The sequence below is a fragment of the Mustela erminea genome, chromosome 1, assembly GCF_009829155.1.
Source record: "Mustela erminea isolate mMusErm1 chromosome 1, mMusErm1.Pri, whole genome shotgun sequence".
Classification (NCBI taxonomy): Eukaryota; Metazoa; Chordata; class Mammalia; order Carnivora; family Mustelidae; genus Mustela; species Mustela erminea.
Genome location: NC_045614.1, coordinates 207575517 through 207598582, shown reverse-complemented (window position 1 = coordinate 207598582; position 23066 = coordinate 207575517). Strand labels below are relative to the sequence as shown.

Here is a 23066-nt window from a genome sequence, read left to right as displayed (position 1 = left end):
AAATAAAAATAAAACATTTATTTTCTTATTGATCTTCTGCTTGGATGATCTGTCCATTTCAGTGAGGGGGGGTTGTTAAAGTCCCCTACTATTATTGTATTATTGTTGATGTGTTTTTTTGATTCTGTTATTAGTTGGGTTTTATAATTGGCTGCTCCCTTGTTAAGGGCATAGATATTTAAAATTTTTAGATCTTCTTGTTGATAGACCCTTTAATTATGACATAGTGTTCTTTTTCATCTCTTTATTATGCTCTTTGATTTAAAATCTAATTCATCTAATACAAGGATTGCCACCTCAGCTTTCTTTTGATGTCCATTAACATGGTAAATGGTTTCCCACCCCCTCACTTTAAACCTGGAGGTGTCTTTGGGTCTAAAATTAGTCTCTGGCAGACAGCATATTGCCAGGTCTTGTTTTATCCAGTCTGACACTGTTTCTTTTGATTGGGGCATTTAGCTCATTCACGTTCATGGTACCTGTTGAAAGGTATGAATTTAGTGCCATTGTATTGCCTGTAAGGTGACTTTTAATGTATATTGTCTCTGTTCCTTTCTGGTCTATCTTACTTTTAGGCTCTCTCTTTGCTTAGAAGTTCCCTTCCAATATTTCCTGTAGGGTTGGTTTAGTGTTTGCAAGTTCTTTTAGTTTTTGTTTGTTGAGGAGGCTTTTTATCTCTCCTTCGATTTTCAGTGACAGCCTAGCTGGATATAGTGTTTTTGGCTGCATGTTTTTCTTGTTTAGGACTCTGAATATATCATGCCAGTCCTTTCTGGCTTACCGGGTCTCTGTGTATAGGTCTGCTGCCAATCTAATGTTTCTACCATTGTTGGTTACAGACATCTTCTGCTGAGCTACTTTTAGGATTTTCTCTTTGTCTCTGAGACTTGTAAATTTCACTATTAGATGTCGGGGTGTTGACCTGTTTTGGTGGGGGATTCTCTGTGTCTCCTGGATTCTGATGCCTACCCTCTTCCCCTCTCTCTCTTCTTCTGGGATCCCAGTTATTCTAATATTGTTTAATCTTACGGTATCATTTATCTCTCAGATTCTCCCCTTGTGATCCAGTAGTCATTTATCTTTTTCTCAACTTTATTCTCCATCGTTTAGTCTTTTATATCACTAATTCTTCTGCCTCATTTATCTTAGCAGTTAGAGCCTCCTTTTTTGATTACACATCATTAATAGCCTTTGGATTTCGATTTGGTAGATTTTAGTTTTTTTATTTCTCCAGAAAGGGATTCTCTAGTATTTGCTATGCTTTTTTCAAGCCCAGCTAGTATCTTTATAATTGTCATTCTGAATTGTAGTTCCCACTTCTTATTTGGTCTGTGGCAGTCAGTACTGGCTCTTGTTCTTTTTTTGAGGTAAGTTTTTCCATTTTGTCATTTTGTCCAGAGAAGAACAGATGAATGAGAGAAGAAAATGCAAAAAGTGTAACAGTGACCCTAGAAAAAATATACACTAAACAAATCAGAAGAGGCACAAAATCGGGGGCGGGAGCGTGGGTGGCGACGAAAGGAAAAGGGAATTTTTTAAAAAGAATAAAATTAGGATCAGGCTGGGGGCACCTGGGTGGCTCAGTGGGTTAAAGCCTCTGCCTCAGCTCAGGTCATGTGGGGTCCTGGGATTGAGCCCCACATCATGCTCTCTGCTCTGCAGAGAGCCTGCATCCTCCTCTCTCTGTGCCTGCTTCTCTGCCTGCCTGTGATCTCTCTCTGTCAAATAAATAAATAAAATCTTTTTTAAAAAAAAGAAAGAAAAGAAACTGCCCAGTTTTTTAAAAAAAAAAAAAAAAAAAAAAAGAATATCATCAGGCTGGTGAATGGACCAGAGCCACACTCTAGATTTTGGGTGTATTTTGGTCTTTTAGGAGAAACTACCTCCCAAAATTTTAAAGAAAGAGGAACTTATATATATACAAAAATAAGGGTAAATACAATGAAGGGACAGAATATGATTGTAAAGATGAAAATTTTAAAAGATTTAAAAAAAGGAATTCGTAAGAAATTGGTCTTTAAAAAAAATTTTTTTTTTTAAAGAAAGAGAATGTGATCAGGCGGGAGACTAGAACAAAGCCATACACTACATTTAGAGTGTATTTTGGTCTGTTGGAAGAAACTGTATCCCAAAATTTTAAAGAAAGAAAAAACTTTCATATATACCAAAAATAAGGTTAAATACAATGAAGGGATAGAATAGGACAGTAAAAGTGAAAACTAAAAAAATATTTTTTTTTTTTTTTAAGATTTTATTTATTTATTTATTTATTTGACAGAGAGAGAGAGAGAGAGAGAGAACAAGTAGGCAGAGAGGCAGGCAGAGAGAGAAGGAAGCGGGCTCCCTGCCGAGCAGAGTGCCCGATGCGGGACTCGATCCCAGGACCCTGAGATCCTGACCTGAGCCGAAGGCAGCGGCTTAACCCACTGAGCCACCCAGGCGCCCGAAAACTAAAAAATTCTTAAAAAGGAATTGATAAGGTGTTGGTTGAAAAAGAAGAAAAATTTTTTAACAATAAAATTTTAAAAATTAATTTGAAAGACTAAAGAATCATGGGGTGGGGGGGACCATGATTCTATATGCTGTATTCCCCTAGTGCTGGAGTTTTAGTTTTCATTGATTGATAAACTTGGTCTTGGCTGGATATTTTTGCTGATCTTCTGGGGGAGGGGCCTGTTGCAGTGATTCTTAAGTGTCTTTCCTTGAGGCGGAATGGCATTGCTCTTGCCAGGGGCCTAGCTAAGTAATCTACTCCTGTTTGCTCTCAGTAGCTTTTGTTCCCTGAAAGCTTTCCATACAGCTTTGGAGGATGAGAATGCAAATGGCGGCCTCCCAGTCTCTGGCCCCAGAGGAGCCAAGGGCTCGGGGCCCCACTCCTTTCACCAGGCTTGTGATTCAGCATTTCTGTCTCTGGCATATGACCCCATTTAGGGTTTCTAAACCCATCAGATTCCTGCAGTGTGCTCCCATGCCGCTCCTCCTGGGGAGGGAAGGGGAGTCTCCCCACTTGTTGGGTCCCTGCTCGAAGAGCAGTAGCCAGACTGTGCATCAGATCATGGTTTATGGGAACCCTGAGCTGAGAGCCCCCTTCTTAGGTCCATCTCTGCAGCTGCTTCCCCACTTCAATTCTTAGGGGCTCTGCCACACTCAGGCACCCCCGCTTTTTCTGTGACCCTTAGGGTCCTGGACTACATGATCCCAGCGGGGGTTCCACCCCCACCCACCCCCACCCCCCACTTAGCCACTGGAGCAACATCCCTCAGTGGAGCAGACTTCTAAAAGTTCCAATTTTATGCTCCACTCTTCTGTCACTTTCCAGTAGCTGGTTGACAGAGGCTTCATCCCCCCACCCCCATGGTCTTTTCTTCCCAAATGTCGCCTTGGATTCACTTCTCCACGCATCCTGCCTTCCAGAAAGTAATTGCTTTTCTGTTCATAGAATTGCTGGTATTCTTTCCTTTGATCTCCTGTTGAGTCTGTAGGTATTCAGAATGGTTTGGTAACTATCTAGCTGAATTCCTGGGACCAGACAGAATTTAGATTTCCTACTCCTCTGCCATCTTGCTCCTCCCTTCAAGTACCTAGCCTTTTGATTTTCCCTCCCTAAGGAGAACATTACATGCTTTGATACATACTTAGCTGTGATATTTTGTACATGGGTTAAATTGGCAAACTCTTTAGCTGGTTTTTTGGATATGCACATCCAGCACAGGTTCTAAAATGAGAGTCAGAAAACGAAGATGAACTTTTGGGATTTCATCAAAATCAAAAGCTTCTGCACAGCAAAGGAAACAGTCAGGAAAACAAAGAGGCAACCCACGGAATGGGAGAAGATATTTGCAAATGACAGTGCAGACAAAAGGTTGATATCCAGGATCTATAATGAGCTCCTCAAACTCAACACACACAAAACAGACAATCATATCAAAAAATGGGCAGAAGATATGGACAGACACTTCTCCAGTGAAGTCATACAAATGGCTATCAGACACATGAAAAAATGTTCATCATCACTAGCCATCAGGGAGATTCAAATTAAAACTACATTGAGATAACACCTTACACCAGTTAGAATGGCCAAAATTAGCAAGACAGGAAACAACATGTGTTGGAGAGGATGAGGAGAAAGGGGAACCCTCTTACACTGTTGGTGGGAATGCAAGTTGGTGCAGCCACTTTGGAGAACAGTGTGGAGATTCCTCAAGAAATTAAAAATAGAACTTCCCTATGACCCTGCCATTGCACTACTGGGTATTTACCCCAAAGATACAGATGTAGTGAAAAGAAGGGCCATCTGTACCCCAATGTTTATAGCAGCAATGGCCACGGTCGCCAAACTGTGGAAAGAACCAAGATGTTCTTCTACGGACGAATAGATAAGGAAGATGTGGTCCATATACACTATGGAGTATTATGCCTCCATCAGAAAGGACGAATACCCAACTTCTGTAGCAACATGGACAGGACTGGAAGAGATTATGCTGAGTGAAATAAGTCAAGCAGAGAGAGTCAGTTATCATATGGTTTCACTTATTTGTGGAGCATAACAAATAGCATGGAGGACATGGGGATAGGGGAAGGGAGTTGGGGGAAATTGGAAGGGGAGGTGAACCATGAGAGACTATGGACTCTGAAAAACAACCTGGGGGTTTTGAAGGGGCGGGGGATGGGAGGTCAGGGTACCAGGTGGTGGGTATTAGAGAGGGCACGGATTGCATGGAGCACTGGGTGTGGTGCAAAAATAATGAATACTGTTATGCTGAAAATAAGAAATAAATTAAAAAAAAAACAAACAAAAAACAAACCAAATGGGATTACCCAAAGTAGTATTAAGGAGGGCACATATTGCATGGAGCACTGGGTGTGGTGCAAAAACAATGAATACTGTTACACTGAAAATAAAGAAAGAAAGAAAGAAAGAAAACAAAACAAAACAAAACAAAAGAGTCAGTGTATATCACCACTCATTTAAAGAAACCTGACTAATCTGTTAAAGTTGTTCATACTTTTTTTTTTTTTTTAAATAATAGCTAACATTTGTTGGGTGTATTGTAAAGTGACAGGCACTAGCTCTTAAACATGTATTACCTCTTTAATCCCCTTAACTATGTGAGGTTGGCATTTTTTCATTTTACAGATAAGTAAACCGATGTCTAGAGATTGTAAATAGCTTACTCGGGATCATAGAGCTAGTTAGAAGTGGAGAGGGGACAGGCAGTTTGACTCCAGAATCTGGGATCTTAATCCCTGTAAATTACCAGGTATCTTTTCTTAGAGTTGTATTTCTCACGCTTACCTATCGATGGAACATGTCATATTCTATCAGAACACTAATAGATACTCGTGAGACAAAATGTGAATTTGCTGTCATAGAGTAGTGAACAAAAATTTGAAGTGTTGTTTATAGTAGGTACTAATTACCACCTGTCGTTAGGTAAATTTGTTCACACAATAAGCATAAGTTTAGAAATAGCTTTTTCAACAAGATCTTTTCTTCATCTCTACTTAACTATATGGATGGGAAGGTGGCTAGATATGTGGCTTCATTCTTCTTTCTTTGTTTTTAGGTCCCACCACATCAGCCGGGTCCTCCTGTAGTTGGTGCTCTCCAGCCACCCACTTTCACGCCTCCCTTGGGCATTCCCCCTCCGGGTTTTGGTCCTGGTGTTCCTCCTCCACCACCTCCTCCACCATTTTTGCGCCCAGGATTTAATCCGATGCATTTACCACCAGGTACACTGAGTTGTTTAAGAAGACATTCTTTTTAGAGCCCAAAGTAAGGTGACACAACGTAAGTTGACATTATTTTTCTTATTCTAGGTTTTCTTCCTCCTGGACCCCCACCTCCTATAACTCCACCAGTGTCCATTCCTCCTCCTCACACTCCTCCAATAAGCATCCCAAACTGTAAGCATGTTTTTCCTTTGTGTTCACTCGTCCTCTTGGAGTTGGGAGTAGGAGGGAGAATGGACCAGTAATAGGGTCTATAGTATGGCAAAAGAATGTTGACTGGGGAGATAATTATTCAGCTTCACATGTTGATGTAATTATATTCCTTAGCTACTATCGCTGGTATAAATGAAGACACTACAAAAGACTTATCTATTGGAAATCCCATTCCAACAGTGGTGTCTGGGGCTAGAGGAAACGCCGAGTCTGGTGACAGTGTGAAAATGTATGGCTCTGCCGTGCCACCTGCTGCACCCACGAATCTGCCCACCCCTCCTGTAACCCAGCCTGTTTCACTTCTTGGTAAGTTAATTTTTTTATCATTAGTTTTTTTTTGCCCCACCCAAGTTAGGTGTCTTACTTTTTTTTTTTTTTTTTTAACAATGCTAATTTTGGTGAAATGTTTTCTGAGACTCGTACTTTTCTTTGAGGAAGATCTTCCTTTTAAATATGTACACTTGGTCTTTACCAAGAGTAGCCCAAGAGACAAACCTCAAAGATGAAATCACGTTTGTTGTCCTGAATGAAAGTGTGGATTTGTACATTGTAATGTGGTGTAGGAGGGTTAACTAATCTCTGTGAGACGGAATTGGTACAGAGTCCGTGACTGATGTAACGCCAGACATCCAGCATTGTAAGAGATAGCATTTTGACAACCCGGAATTTTTTCCTGTCTGGACCAGTTTTTATAAAATCCTGGGCTGTGATCATCTCTGTTGGCTATCAAAGAAATTACCTTTCATACATTGTAATAAAATGGCTTTATTGTCTGAGTGACAGTTGCACAGCCTGGGACAGTGTCTTCTCACCCCTCAGTTTCCTCTGGCTAGTTTATCTGTTGTACCCTTTACCCGCAGTTTTACTACTGCAATCAAGGGAAGTATGATTTAGATTGTTTCCATCTTTAAGAGGCTTTACCCTTGCTTGCTTGAGTTATAAATGATTATTTCATATACTTGTTATAGTGACCATCTTCTAAATTAATACATTGTTGTGTCTTGAAGTGGTTTTGCCAAGTATAATTAACACTTGATTCTCCTAATGGGTAGTTAATTCCTCCTTAGTATTATAACATCGTAGTCCTATAACCCCATTGCATTTTTCAGAAGTGAATGTATGTGCACATATGAGCTTTCATACTCATAGTTTTTTTTTTAAGGAGAGAGCACCTTAGGTGCCTTTGAAATGTAGGCCTGTGGAACATTAGTTTGTGATGCAGGACTTTTACTTTTCACCTACACCTTTCAGTGCTGTTGGAACTTTTTACTTGGTGCATATACTACATTTATAAAAATCAATTTGTTTTCAAATAGCATGATGTCTTCTGCCCTCTCTAAGACTGAGCTTAGTCTGAAAATAAACTTGATTTTTCAACTCCTTTAGTATACATACTGGGTAATGGTAAAAGAGCATTTAGGATTAAAATTTTGTCACCAGTAATGCAGCAATAGTCATCATAATGATGGCAAATAGTTTGTTTAATGAGGAAGTTGCTTACAAGCTCTACACCATAATGAAAATCATGTAGTAGAAGGAACATTGTTCTGGGAGCCAGGATACCTTAAAATCTTTGGATCTCAGTTTTGTTATGCATTTTATTTTTAATATTTGTAATAAGATGGTTGCATAAGAATCACAGAATCTGAGTTGGATAGTATTTTCGGATCTACCCCTTTCCTCCACCTCACACTGACTGTGTATTCTCTTTGTAATGAAATTTCCGAGACTAGCATCCGTGGATATTAGGCCACCTGAGACTATTTACAAAGTGCTTTTTTTCTGGCGTTAGTAAATCCACTAAATGAAAGCTTTCTTCATCCCCAAGAGTTTAATAACCACTACTTTCAAATAACCTTGAAGACTAAGTAGACTGCCTCTGATTTAACATTAAGGTCTTGAAGACTCTGCCCTTTATCTTTTCACTACTGAGGTGCCTAATTTAAACTCTACATCCAACGTGTGAAACAAACTAAAGCACAGATCAAAAGTTGGTGAGCTTGAAAAACAAACTTAGTAAGTTAGGCAATGCTGGAAAAATAATTACATTTTTCAGCATTTATCATTGCCTGACACGCCTTTGTATGTCTTTTCCTTCTTCTCCCTCCCAAATACATACTAGAATAGAAACTCCATGAGAGAGGGACATTTGTTACTTCAGGATTTGGTTAAGTGGATGGTTTTTCAAGGTAGGGCTGTTTATACTTTACCTCTGATGATGATCTTTGTAACTTTCCAAACAAAATTAAGAAATTGAAGGCTGTTCCAAATCTGGAAAGATCAAAATGTGAAATAACATAAAAATGAAAGCTGTTTTCTTAAAATAAGTACTTTTAACTGAAATGCAGTAGTTTAGTTCCAGTCAAGAGAAAGAAAGCCTTTCATGTTCCTTCAATTAGAAATCTTGAACAGAATATCCTATAAATTTTGGCCTTTAAGAGAAAGGTCACATATGCAAATAAAGGAGAATTCATCCAAAAGAGGAATCATAGTTCCATCATTCTGATAAAGAAATGCAGTAATCACATGTAATACTGTAGCCCTGAAGGGTTGCTAATTAGGTTGGGATATTGTTGATGTTGACCAAGTAGTAGAATATTAGAACTAAGATGCTTTCAACTTTCTTCTTGGTGCTCTAATGTTTTCTCTTATGATAATAAAAAGAAATGCTGTGCTGTACCAGGAAACTTTAAGCCTCTAAGGTGATATGAAACTCCAGTTTCTTCATCTGTTTTGTTTTTTGTTGTTGTTGTTTTTAAAAAAAGGTGGGGGAGGAATAAAAATGACACACCAGGCGTTGTGGTGATTCAATGGGCTTATGTATATAAAACGACTGACATGTGGGGCCTGCCACAGCGTAGGCCATCTGTGAATGGGGGGGGCTCATTACAGGTAAGGAGTGTCCTAGGAGATACTTAAAATACCTAGACAAGAGCTCTACTTTGTAATTCTAAAATTATATTACTTTAGCTATAGTTAGTTTTGAACTGTTCTCTTTGTTGGCAAAGGAAACAGGCTTTTTAGAAAAAAATGCACTTTGACATAGTTGCCTCATATTTTCCTGGTGGATTAGACTGGGTCATAAGTTCACACATTTTCAAGTTCCATCACTTGGCCTACTGAGGGAAAGAGTTGGCCATAGTGGTATTTCGTTGAAATAGCATAATATGATACATGTATAGTCTCATTAATGATACACAGGTAGTTTTCTTACAAGGGAAGCTGAACCTATCCTTGGGACTTAACTGAGTTCTTGGATCTTAATATCTGAAACATGGCAATAGTATTTTTAAAATAGCATGGGCCAAACAACTGTTCATCACATCTCCCAAAATTCAGTAGTAAGGCCTGATTATACGGAGAGGAGGCAGTGCAGTGCTGCAAGGATTGGCTTAAAGAATTTTCTGAGTGATCAAATTTAAGTGTGGGTGTTAGTTTGGAAGTGGTAACTAACTACCTGTTTCTTGAGTTGGCCTTAGGTACCCCACACTACCAAATTTGTAGAGAACTAAACCTCCATCTTGTAGAGATTCTGATTATTTTAGTGACATTCTGAAAATATGAAGTTATATGATGCACAGTAATAATTCATTATCACTTAATTTTAAAGAAATCCATTCTTCGTACCTCACACCCCAAAATAGCTAGTTAGGACGGTGGTTTGATAAAAGCTCTTGGTAGGGGTGGTTGATCATTTAGGTGAAAGGGAATATTAATGATAGCAATTCAGTCTATTCTCTTTACTGTATTAAGTGTATGTGTTTACTTTTCAAAAACTTGTATAACATGTATCCCTTAATATGTATAGCATATTTTTTATTAAAAAGTTCATTGTAAATGTGAAATTTGGGTTACTTTGGTGTTCCAGACAATAAAAAAAATACACAAAAAAAATGTTTGTTTGTGTTACATATCTCTACTGTGTTACCAGTATATCCAAAATATCTTTTCAAGGAAAAATTACGCTAACTTGAACTCTTTCCTTTGGTGGAAAATTAAAGCCTTTTCTCTTGTCAGATACATTTACTTTAATTAATTGCTAATATGCAAATTCTCCCTAGTTTTGTCACACTGCTATAGATGATGGTGAAATTTGTAAGTAAGAAATGGGTATTTCTAAGATTGCTTCCTACTTACTGATAATTTTGGTTACCAAAGATCTAAAGCAGAAGTCACATATTGGTGGCCTCCAGGCTGAATTGCTAGACAGTGGTATGATGCCCTTCATACTTGGTTTCTACACATCCCTGCATAAACTCAATTTGGATGCTTCAAGAAATTAAGTGTACAGACTTGGTTTGTGAATTATATACGTAAATAACTGTGTTTGTTTTCGTGCAATTGTTAAGATCCTTAAAACTGCCTAGAAGATGAATAGTTTTACCATCACATTCAGTGATTACTTTAAAATTCATATTTGGTTTATGGTGATTTCACTTAGCTTGGATTTCTCTGCCCAGAATTATAATTATTTTTATATTAGTAATTTTTAACATTTAAATTAGAACATTAGAGCACCAGTCTAGTGTGAATAACATTCAAAGAAAACCTGAAGAAATCCTAGAGTCATTTTTTTATGATAATATTTAATTTTTAATACAACTTTTATGTTTTAATGGTTTTTTTCTTACTGTGAACTTTGCTATATTTGGTTATTTTAAATTACAAGCTAGAGGGATCTATGAGGTGTTTGATTTGGTACCCCCAAAAAGCCTGTTGACTTTATCCTATAATGTGTTCTCTTTGAAAGCTTTAAAATACTGGAATTGGTACTCTAAATATTACATTGGTAATTATTTCACTAGTGTTACATAGTAGAAATGGTTCCCACATTCTGGTCCCCTACCTTCGGTTTAGTATATAACATTGTTCAGTGGATACAGCAGATGCTTAATAGCTATTAATCCACAACAAATACTTGCCTTGGATATGAGTTGATGCATGAATACACGGTATTTTCTCAGTAGGTGAAGTACTTGAATGAAACACACAGGGAAGGTCTTGTACAAAAATCTGAAAGCTGTTTATCACTTTGTCTCCATGTCCCTCTGTGCTTCCTGGGCTGTAGAACTCCAGCCTAAAGGGTGTCTCTTAAATTTAAATCTTCGGACATACATCACTTTGGGTTTGAGGAAGGTGGGAGGGGCATATACTCTGGGCTCTGAACTGATTTTAGTAGACAGTGATGTTGCTATGAAGAATTGCAGGTAAGATTTTTTTCCAGCTAACATTGAACGTTGCAACTCTTAACTCCAAGTCAGAGCTGTTGTGCTTTGCCAGTTATACTAAAAGAGCAATTTGTGTGCAAATTCTAGAAAGTGACTATAAATGAACTATGGGACATGGACCAGAGCCTATTGTACATTATTTTGCAAAAAGCCATGCATTCACTTTTAGATAATCTGATTTCTCTTCATTTGAAATTCTGGTTTTCATGTATTGGACTTTATCAAAACATAATGTACCCCTATACTAAAAATAGATCCCCCTCTCGGTACACCAGCATTATGTATTATTGAAAACTCCGGTTTCTCTTAAAGATCTCTTGTTAACATTCTAGGCACGATTTGATATTGGTATAATACTGTCTAAAATGTGTTTTCTCTTTCTTTGAAAACTAGCTCCTTACTCTTTTGTTCTCCTCAGCTCCCAACATAGTAACTGCTATAAGAATTGCCTGGGAGTGTTTTCAAAATAGTTACGCTGTAAATGTTACTAAATGGTAAATCTGGGCAAAAGAAAGACATATGTGGGTTGTGCCAGTATTCCCATTTTCTGAAGGTTTGGAATGAAAAAAAGACATTTAGTGATTTTTTAAAAAAATTATATATATACATGCACATGCCTAGGGATTTTTGGTATTGGTGGGAGGTTGATAATTTTTTATCAAACCTAGGGATTGGTGGTATTGGTGGGTGGTTGATAATTTTTTTTCTTGTGTGGAAAGTTTCATTCTAGATTCATGCAAATGCCACAGTGACATTCATTTTATTGGGATCAGATCAAAAAAGGTGGAACCACAACTAGGAACAGAAAAGGAGGTTGCGAAAGAAAATTGCAGCCTTTCTGAAAATAAATTTCAGATCTTTGTAGGTGAACAGCGGAAAGACATTCTGTACCCTGGGGGAGAAACCTGGACTTAGAGCTTCTCTCTTGCACCCCAAGAGGGATTTTCTGCTGATGAATTTGGTCATCACGACTCTGCCACCACCATTCATTCGTACATTCAACATGTATTTCTTCAGTACTTACTGTGCACCAGGCACCCTTCTGGGTACTAGAGATACCTGAATGAACAAGACAAAAGCCCGTCTTTGTAGAACTTCTATTCTGATAAAAGTAATAGTTTCACATGGAGTTAATCCTGTGAAGAGTGAAGTAGAGAACACTTAGGCATTGGAGGAGTGTCACATGCGATGTGCTCTTTTATTTTTTTTAAGATTTTATTTGTTAGATAGATCTTTATTTTTATTTTTTATTTTTTTAAGATTATTTTTTTTTTTTTAAAGATTTTATTTGTTAGATCACAAGTAGGCAGAGGAGGAAGCAGGCTCCCTGCTGAGCAGAGAGCCTGATGCGGGGCTCGATCTCGGGACCGTGAGATCATGACCTGAGCTGAAGGCAGAGGCTTTAACCCGCCGAGCCACCCAGGCGCTCCAGCGATGTGCTCCTTTTAAATGGGACAGCTGAGGAGGGCATCTAAGAAGGTAATATATAGAGAAATGGTGGGGAAGAGGCATAGACAGAGAGAAAAGACATTTCATGTAGAAGGCCAAAAGGAGGCTAGGATTGAGAATGAATATGGCTTATTTGAGGGACTCCAGCACACTAGTGTGGCTGGAGCGGGTGAACAAAGGAAAGAGCAGCAGGGTCTCAGTTCAGAGAAGGTTGTCAAGGGCCTGCTTATGAGCGCAATGGGGAATGTTGTGGTCCTAATCCGATGTGTGTTTTATAAAGGTAACAGCTGTTTCAGAGAAAGCAGACTACAGGAGTTGTTCAGAGTGGAAAGAAGACACCAGATGCTGTTGCAGTCGATGAGATGCAGGCTGACTACTTGCATCGGGGGTGGTAGTGGAGGAAATGAATTGGTTGGACACTGAATTGATTTTGAAGAGAGGGCCTCCTTGTTGCCTTATTGAATACAAGATGTGAGAGGAGGGAGTCAGGAACAAGTCTCTGACCTGAGCAATCAGTAGGGTATAATTTCTGTTCCTGAGGTGGACGTATGTCGAGGAGGAGTGGGTTCGCAGAGAGGATATCAAGGTAAAATGGTGGGTATTTTAACTTTGAAATTGACGTGCAGATGGTAAGTAAACAACGTGGTGAATAATGTCTCGAGATGTGATTTCAGGTATCGTCTGCAAACACATCGGCAAGGCCACAGGAGCCTGTGAGAGGACTTGAGGGCATGTAGAGACCTAGAGGGATGAGCCCAGGAAATACTTAGCACCTAGTGCTTGAGAATACAGTACTGAGAACTAAGGCAGACACAGTTCCGTATGCCAGGAACTCTACTGAGGAGTTTGTATGTATCAGTCATTTGAGCCTTATAGCCCTAAGCGGTAGGTGCAGTTACCCCATTTTATAGATAAGGAGGCTGAAGCATAAAAAGGAAGTAGCCTGGCCAAGTCAACAGCTGCAAGCGGTGGGTTCAGAGCTGAAGCTAGCATTGCTCCCAACACCTGTGGTTTTAACCACTGTTCTCTACTGTTCTGTTCAGCAGAGGTTAGGGAAGGTGCAGCCAATGGGCTAGCAGGCAAAGTAGAGTGGGTATTCTGGAAGCCAAGGACAGTTACTAGGAAGGCGGGAGGGATCAACTGTCGGTTGTGTTGCTGGGTCTGGGAAGGACACTGAAGGTTGCTGCCTGGATTTAGCAGAATGAAGGCTCCTGGATAACCTTAGAAATGTGGTTTTCTTGGAATGATGGATCCAAAAAGCCCAATTACGAAGGGTCAGGAGAGAATGAGCTGAAGGAATGGGTGCAGTGATTCTGGACATCACTGAGGATACTTGTTACCTAGAGGAACCGTGAAATGGGGTGATGGTTGGAAGGAGATGCAAGGAAACGGAAGGCTTTTTTATTTATTTATTTATTTATTTTTAAATTTCTAAAAGGTGGATGAAACTAAAGTATCTTTATTGGAAAATCAGCAGAGGGGAAGTTTTTGGTAGAAGAAAGAAGAGGTGTTTGCTGAGGACATGCATGGGTTCAGGGTTCAAATAAAGAGCTTAGCCCTTGGAGCATAATGTTCTCAGGAGTAATACGGATACAGGTAAATCGGTAGATGTGGTGGTAGGTAATGAAAAAGTCTTCCAACGACCTTTATTTTTTTCATGATAAACCCCGGTACATATATACAATATATGGTTTTCATTATAATGGTTTCCATTATAAACCATATAGTGGAATAGTAGTACTTGGTAATTTTTTTAAAAATGAAGCCCTTAAACATGCTACAAGATAGGTGAATCTTAACAAGATAAACTAAGTGAAAGGAGCCAGTCCCAGAGGATCGCATATTGTTTGATTCCATTTATAGAAAATGTCCAGAATAGGCAAATCTATAGAGACACAAACTGGAGTATGCGGTTGCCAGGGGGCAGGGAGTGGGGCACCAGAAATGGGGGTGGTAAGAGTGGGTTTTTTGAGGTGATGAAAATATCCTGAAGTTGATTGTGACAGTTTTCCAGCTCTGAATATACTACAAACCATTGAGTTACAAACACTTGTATGTAAGTGAATTATAAACTGTGTATTTTATCTCACTGAATTTGTTATAAAGCCTCCTAAGAATAAGCAGAATTAAGGAGGAACAGGTGAATTAGGTATCGAGGGAAGTGAGAATGAAAACAGACTAGGAAAATGAGGATAACTAACCCATTAAGGAAGCACTTATGGTTTTAATTGTCCACTTAAAATGAGACCAGTTGACGTCTTGGGGGTGGGATGCCCCCCCAGCCCTGTCGGGGTACAGATTAGGTAGAAGTTGCATTCAGAACCATCGAGTCAAGGTTTTTCCAAGCCAGCTGTGGTGAGAGGGTACCATGGACTCTGAGGCAAGTTAAGGAGGGAAAGGTAAAGACACTGAAGGGCACTGTGGGGGCCTAACCCTCGTGACATCAACAATTACTCCGAGAAGGGGCTCGGGGAGTGGGGTGCTTGCAGATGAGAATTTGGAAGTAATACAGGTATTTATAATGAAAGGTCCAGGACTTGAAAGAAGCGGTGGTTTTGGTAAGATGAAGGACGAGATTGTTGGCAAAGAGGTAGAACTGCCTTGCCTTTCTAGATGTTTCCCTCATCCTTTTCCTCCCTCCCCTTTTCGCCTAGCAAGTCCTTGCTTTCCTTAAAGGATCCCCCTTGAATTTTCATCCTCTTCCAAAGCATCCAGCTAACTGATGCATTTGGATCACTCAGCACTTAATTCAAACTTCTAGTAATTTTATATGTGTCTCCTTGCCCTCCCTGTCCCCCCTACAGTCCTTAGCAGAAAGCTGCCTGTAGGGCAGAAAGTTACTGTTTGTGTCCCTTGTTTATGTTCTGGGATTTCAAGGTCCACGTTGGATTCCACCCGTGATACCAGCTTCCTCTTCCTCGCTCCCCCTTTAGCCTTTTAACACCTGTTCTTTAAGTCACATAATTCTGGACAGCTTTGCTCTAGATAGCAGTGTACCTCCCCTTTAATCTTGACTGACTTTTTAACTGTGAAATGTCTGGCTTTTGACTCAAAGGAATATTCACAGTTAAGTCTTGGTTGTTTTGAGTTGAACTCAAGTGTATTTCTTAACACTTCTCAAATTTGAATATAGACGTTTGGGGCTGTCCCTTTTCCTGCATTAAAGTCCGCTGTATTAAAATTTTGGAGACTTGAAGGGAGTGTCTCCTCGGGTCTGAACTCTTCCTTTTTCTCACCTGAACTGAGGGTGACACTGGGACTTCTCTTAGGAGCTCTAGATATGCACACCAGTTTCTTCTGCACACACCCACCAGATCTAACCCAGTCTCCTCTAGTTCAGTGGAAATTTGTCCTCTCTCTCCCCAAAAACAGCTTCTCTTCCTAAATTCCTGCACTGCGTGATGCTTCTGTCTACTCCTTCAGACCAGAGAGCTGTGCTCTTCCTCTCTGTCCTCCCTATCTGGGTTCAGTCTCTCTCTTTCTGTCCCCTGGATTCTGGGGATAAGAGTCCACCTGCTCTCTGCTGTCTTTCCGCTCCTGGCTCTCCTCTACACTGCTTGCTAGAAAGCTCTTTCAAAAAATGAACATGGGATCATCCTTGCGAATCATGCCTTGGTCATTGCCCCATCACTTGAAGCCAAAGTCCGGCTTTTCTCTTGTGGCGTCTCACACTTCTGAATTGCCCCAGCCAGCCTGCTCGGCCTCCTGAACCTCTTTCCATTGGATGGTAGTTGTATTCACACAGATTCTTGCCTGCTGCTCCAGTAATAAACCTCATCTTGCATATCTGTCTTCTCTCTCGTCAGAAGACACACTGTTGCAGTTCTCCTGACTGGTGATGTCCTTGCTGTTGGACCCTGCTCAGACACCCTAAGCCTCACACTCAGATTCATACACACAAGCTTCAGCCTTTTCCCCCGTACTAGCTTGTGCCATCTCTTCCTGCAGCCGGCATGTTTCTTTCTGCTTAGGCTATATCCTGTTTGAAGGAAAGGACAATGTTTCACTTATCTTTATGTCTCTGGCACTTGAAATGAGTCAATAATGTAAAGCTCAAGTGTTCAATATATGTGAATTATTATTTTTTTAATCTGTAACTAGAAAACTTGTCAGCGGCATTGCATGTCATCCTTCCATGACATAATGACATAAAGGGCTTTGAAGGCCCTTTAGACCAGACTGACTACATTGTCTGTTGATGTATGTATAATGTCAGCTTTCCTAAATAAAAATGAAGTTCAGCTAGCATGCTTGTCAATGGTTTATGCCACCTGGTATATTTTTAGTTAACTATAATTTTGATTATAAAAGCAACACATGTTGACAGCAAAAAAAAAAAAAACACAATAATAATCCATAATTTTACCACTTCTGTGGCCTGAAGGTCAACATTTAGGACTATGGGAATATTCTGTCAGGGGAATGTAAATGTTTGTCCATGAAGGATTAAATGGAAATCTACTTATTTACAAATGAGAGAAGGGATTTGAGCTTGTAGTATTTTAGGCAAATACAAACAGCCACACCTACAGAATCAATGAATTAGGCGATATTTTTGCTTTTATAAAAATATTGTATGTTGAAGTTTAAATATATGATTACTATAAATGTTAACCATATTAAATCAGTCTGTTTACTCTCAAATGCATGTTATAAAGGAGATGTGTTCCCGGAGACAGGTTTATATTTTTAAAGAGAATTATTGCCAGTTTATCTGTTCTGTACAAGGCTGAGGTGGCCTTCCATCCTTTGGCCACTGTCAGATTGGTAGTTGAGGAAGCCAGTCTTAGGTAAATCAGGAAATAGGACCTTACCATTGTCCCTGTTGCCTCTTAAAGATTCATCTGAACCTGATTCTTTTGTTATAATAAGATGCTCTGAACCCGTTTCCCATTTTTCTAGTGATATTTAAAATTTTGGCATTGGCCTCTGGAGCTTAAAGAGAGGTACTCTAATGTGCTGCACTGAACTCTCTAACAGAGTAAAACAGTGGTCATTTTAAAGGCTGGTGGGAAAGTAAAGTTTGAGTGTATCTCTGTGTGGTATCTCTATGAAAAGGGCAGTAACTTGGGTACATACATTTTATGTTGAGTTATGGTCCACAAATGTTGGGACTAATTTCTTTTAAAAGTGAGAGAAAGGACGTATCTTAGGTGCTTTTGTTGCCCTGCTGTTTGGCATACCACGGTGTTTACTAAGTGATAGGAATAATGTTGGCCATTGTGAATTCATTTAGATCTGAAACGGAGGATAGGTTCTGTGTATGTTCATTGGGGTTTCAAGGCGAGTCTGAAGAGTGTGTGAAGAGACAAGGTCTTTGTCTCATTTGTCCATTTCCTAAATTCTACCTTTTTACTGTGGTATTTAGAGTATTTTACCTTTAGACCCGACATGTGGAAGCTCGCTGCGTTCACATTTTTCCCAACTGCCAAAGTGCTTGACTTTAAATTGTGGTGGCTGTTGGGGAACCACGAGAGGTTAATAATTAGATCCAAATCAGAAATGAAGAACGCACTCATTTTAGTGAAGTTAAATGTTTAATGTTAGAATATTTATCACCTGTCAAAATAGATATAGTTTATATATGTATTTTATCCCATTTAATCTCAACAAGAGGCAGGTATTATCTCATTTCTGAGGCACACGTCCAAGGTCATTCCTAAGTGAGATTATATTTCACCAAACATACTTCTTTTTAAGCATGTGAAAGAAGGTGTGTCTAAGTAAATACCAAAGCTGGTGAGTTTTCATGTTGAAAGTTATAAACCGCTGTATATGTATTTTCAGGTCTACTCTGTTTAGTCCTTAAGTCTGACAGAATACTATCGGACCATGTATTGTGAGGAGCAGAAACTGAAGTTAGAAACTCATACAAAAAATTAGGGAGGGAGCAGTACTTGTTAAATGTTTGCTAAACCAGAACCACGTGGGAGGAAGGAAGTGGTTCAAACTGATGTTGGGGGGCGTGGGGAATACTTAAAGTATGGGGTTTGCTCTTGAGTTTTTTTTACCTGTGTCACCCAAACATTTCTGTGAACTATTGCTGATCAAGAGTCCTAACCCATAACTTGCTCAAAAGCCTTTCTACAGTACATGAGGAAATAGTACATATTCTAACCTCTGGAACAGTTTCCAGTGTTAGTGTTACAGTAACAGGAGTTAACTCCCATTGGTCATATAGTATATTTGCCTTGTGATGTTGATATTTGCAAAGAAATAGATGATGCCTTTCTGTTATTAAGTGGTGAACTGAGACATGCATACTGCTTGCCAGATCATTCTAAATGATGGATTGTTGAATTTGTATGACTTAACACCAAAACATGAGCAAAGCCTCATGTAAATGGGAAATAAAACCAGTAAGTCCTCAGCGCTGTCAACAGCACCAACTTCGTCCATCTTGTTGCCTTAGGAAGAATGAGAAGATGAATGGCTGAACTTTGAGCATACTTCGTCATTGGGGCCTAGCAAGAACCTGTAAAATGAACTCTCCGCTGGTCTGTCAGGCTTTATAAGCATTACTGTACCATATAGTAAGGCATCCTAACGACAAGGAAGCAGAGACCTCTCTCTTCAGTGGATTTTCTGGGTCCGTGACCCCCATTTGTTTCTAGTATTGACTTTAAAACGTAAAATTTCCTCAAAGTACACCTGAGCTGTTTAAAACGTAAAATTTCCTAAAAGTACACCTGAGCTGGCCTTTAGTTGGCTCAGATAGTTCAGCACTTTCTCATTAGGCCTAGTACATTGTATTTCTCAAACGTTTTAAGTATTTTGAGTGTTTTAAGTATTTTCGCCAAAACAGCTGCTGGTGAAGACTATAGGAGACTTTCCAAAATGGGTAGACTGCAATTTCCTTTTCCAGCTGATTTTGACCTCTACCAGTATGAGACCCTAATCACCCGTACACTGGTTATATAGACCTGTAGTATCTCCATAGCATATATATAGTGTAGTATCTGTAAGACTGCATCCCGTGGTTGTGACTGGGCAGACCCTCACACTGAGTTTCTCACAGGGTAGACTTGGCAAACCACGCAAAATTGGAAGATTCTGGATTGAACTTCATTTTGATTGAAGCTCCACAGGAAAACAGGTGAAAATCAAATGCCATCTTCTGCATTGCTTTACATAATTTTTATTTTTACTTTCTCTTAGGTACTCAAGGAGTTGCACCTGGTCCTGTAATTGGGCTCCAGGCACCATCCACTGGTCTTCTCGGTGCCCGACCTGGCCTGATCCCACTTCAGCGCCCTCCAGGAATGCCTCCACCTCACTTACAGAGGTTCCCTTTGATGCCACCTCGTCCCATGCCGCCGCATATGATGCACCGAGGTCCCCCTCCAGGACCGGGGGGCTTTGGAATGCCGCCACCTCATGGAATGAAAGGCCCCTTTCCACCACATGGCCCCTTTGTTCGGCCTGGCGGAATGCCAGGGCTCGGGGGCCCAGGGCCAGGCCCAGGGGGTCCTGAAGACAGAGATGGAAGGCAGCAGCAACCCCAGCCGCAGCAGCCCCCACCGCCGCAGCCACAGCCCCAGCAGCCTCCACCCGCGCAGCAGCAGCAGCAGCAGCAGCAACAGCAACAGCAGCCGCCGCCCGCACAGCAACAACCACAGCCGTTTAGAAATGATAACAGGCAGCAGTTCAATTCAGGTAGAGACCAAGAGAGGTTTGGAAGAAGATCTTTTGGAAATAGGGTGGAAAATGACCGGGAACGGTATGGGAGCCGTAATGATGATAGAGAGAATAGTAACCGTGAAAGGAGAGAGTGGGGAAGAAGGAGCCCTGACCGGGACAGGCACAGAGACTTGGAAGAGAGAAATAGACGCTCTAGTGGGCATCGAGACAGAGAGAGAGATTCTAGAGATAGAGAGTCTCGTAGAGATAAGGAAGAAAACCGAGGAAAGGAGAAGCCCGAGGTGACAGACAGGGCGGGTGGTAACAAAACCGCTGAACCTCCCATTAGCCAAGTGGGAACCGTAGACACTGTTTCAGAACTTGGTAAGGGGGAGTCTGAGTCTGCCGTTGTAAAACCTTCTGAAGAGCTACCTGCTGAGGCTACCTCATCCGTTGAACCCGAAAAGGATTCTGGCTCAGCAGCAGAGGCTCCTCGTTAGAGACTGGCATTTGTGGAATGTGACCGTGACACTTCCGGAGTGTAGAGCTTGAGGTGTACAGATGCTGTATTATATTGCTCCTGCTATACCGCAGCCCCGCAGTAGTTGGTGGGGAATTGTAAGCAATTTGATTGCTTCCCTTCTATTTAAAAATAGCCACAAAATAACAAAAAATACTGAAAATATGAATAAATATTACCCTTTTTGCTGTAACTTTTTAAAAGTTTTGACTTTAAAAAGTTTACAAATCGTAATTAGAAGTGCTCTCTATTTTTTTTTTTAATTTAAGACAAGGTAACGGTGAAAGCTCCTCAAAACAATAGGGATGTTTTTAATAAACTCTATTTTCATAACAAACTTTAATGTGTGCTATTCTTCCTACACTGCATTAAGGTGGAAAAGGATTGTTCACCATCAAAGTTTGAGCTGTTAATACTGTACTGGAGTCTAAATTAGACTTGTTTATTTGATGGAAATAGACATCTTTATGTAGTTATTCTCACTTTCATTTGTACTATTTTTGAATTATAACATTTCAATCATAAGGTGTAAAGGGTTAGTTGTTTTCATGTTAACTGAAAAGCTTGTTAGTTCTGCAGTTCAATCAAGGTTTTCTTTTTTGCCATTGGCTTTATGGTAAATGTTGCCCTAATTAACTTGTAAAGAGAAATTTTGCTGGGGGAAAAACTGGATCCCAAAGACCTGATTGTACTATAGAATTATCTGATTGCCTGGGTATTACTTACTAGAAGTAAGTTTGAGTGTTTCCTTACCATCCCATTAAATTTTTCAGAAGGGTAAAAAAAAATCAAGGTTAACATTTGCAACCTAAAAGCTTTCTGTCTTCTATGTTTAAGGACTTAAATGCAACCTATTGTTTCCTTATAAGCCTTGACTGTTGCCTTTCTTTACCATTTGTTAAACTCCCCTGCTGGGCAGAGGTAGACTGAACTTTTTGTCACATATAAGAACATATAAAGTATTTTCTCTTTTGCTTAAAATTGTTGGGATAACTAGAAAAGTAGATGTAGTTTATCCAAGAACTATTATGTGGAGACGTCCAAAGCCAAATCAAACCTGTATCTAAAATAATACAGAAAAGCGGTTCCATAAAACTGCTTTCCCCAGTGCCAAGGAAGAGACCTGTTGTTACACAATCCCAAGTGTTTATGACCTTGTTGAGGCTTTTTTCCCTTAAATTATCTTTTAAACTGTCCTAGTTCTAGTGTGCTGAGCAGGTAGCTTTTTCTTTGCCCTCATCCCCAGGTAAAGCTGCTTTATTACTCTGGTTTTTAAATAGTGCTTTGCAGCAAGATCTCTGTTTCGACAGGGAGAATGTATCTAGGACACTGTTCATGTGTTCCTGGCTTGAGAAAATCAGGCTGATATCTGCACCTGAATTATAAGACTTGTCCTCTTGGCCCACCTGAGAGGTTTAAAAGTCCTAACTGAAACTGCTTCTGGAAAGAAATAGTACATCTGATTTAGTGTTCAGATTTCAAGGACTTAAAACCCCTATTTCCAATTTTAAGTATTGGAACCATCCTATTTCCACATGACAACACCCCTCCCCTGAAGTACTACATGGTAATGATCACACTTGAGGCTCACAAGCCAGGCCCTATATTTCAGTCTTATCCCACACACATACCACCAAGCAGTCTATTAGTGAAATCCGTTACGGTTTTTAAATTCTGACAGTGATTTTAACCACCTCTGTTCTTTTTATCACCAATTTTAAAACTGAGAACACTACAAAATTGTCCTTTTCCAAATTGGCTTTTCTTCTCCTAACCAATATTCTACATTTGATAAAAGTATAGCATATATTTATGATCAATCAGAACTGTACCTTATTTCTGATTTCCCTATCAGAAATACTCTACAATTACCAGCTGATAACTGTAATCCAGAGTCCAAAACCTCAATTAGGTTAACATTTCATTTAAAAGTAGTTTTTCATGGGTACATAGTTAAATATTTACAATAGGAGAACTACACCTAAAATTACTAATTGGATGCGTAAATTCTTAAGTACCCATAACCCACATTCAAACATTTCCTTGGTCCCATCTTAAAATGCTACGGTATTTTAAATGGCTAATTTGAAAGCAGACTGTGCCAACCTCTACTTTTATTATAAACTAAATAAATGTTTGTAGGTGTATGAAACGTGGAATATGTGCCATTTTGGCAGGTAGATAAATTTACTCTTAGCTGAGGCTTACTATTCCCAGTTTCACTAAAAGTTATCAAAGGGCTTTCTCAAACCATAACATTTACTTTTTAAAATAAACTTAAAATACTTTTTGAATCAAAATGC

At 39.7% G+C, this 23066-nt stretch overlaps 1 protein-coding gene across 3 annotated transcripts in view; it reads left to right on the top strand.

Annotated features, from left to right (window-relative positions):
• The window catches only part of SCAF4 (SR-related CTD associated factor 4), a 67550-nt gene extending 45919 nt beyond the window's left edge, over positions 1-21631 (top strand). For 2 of the 3 annotated variants that reach the window (XM_032353733.1, XM_032353732.1), the window contains exons 17-20: positions 5568-5733; positions 5821-5907; positions 6061-6252; positions 19782-21631. In XM_032353733.1, coding sequence (XP_032209624.1) covers positions 5568-5733; positions 5821-5907; positions 6061-6252; positions 19782-20743 — 1407 coding nt within the window. In that variant the 3' untranslated portion in view covers positions 20744-21631. The remainder of the gene's footprint in view (positions 1-5567; positions 5734-5820; positions 5908-6060; positions 6253-19781) is intronic. The other variant, XM_032353735.1, reaches the window with a different exon arrangement.
• The last annotated feature ends 1435 nt before the right edge of the window (positions 21632-23066 follow it).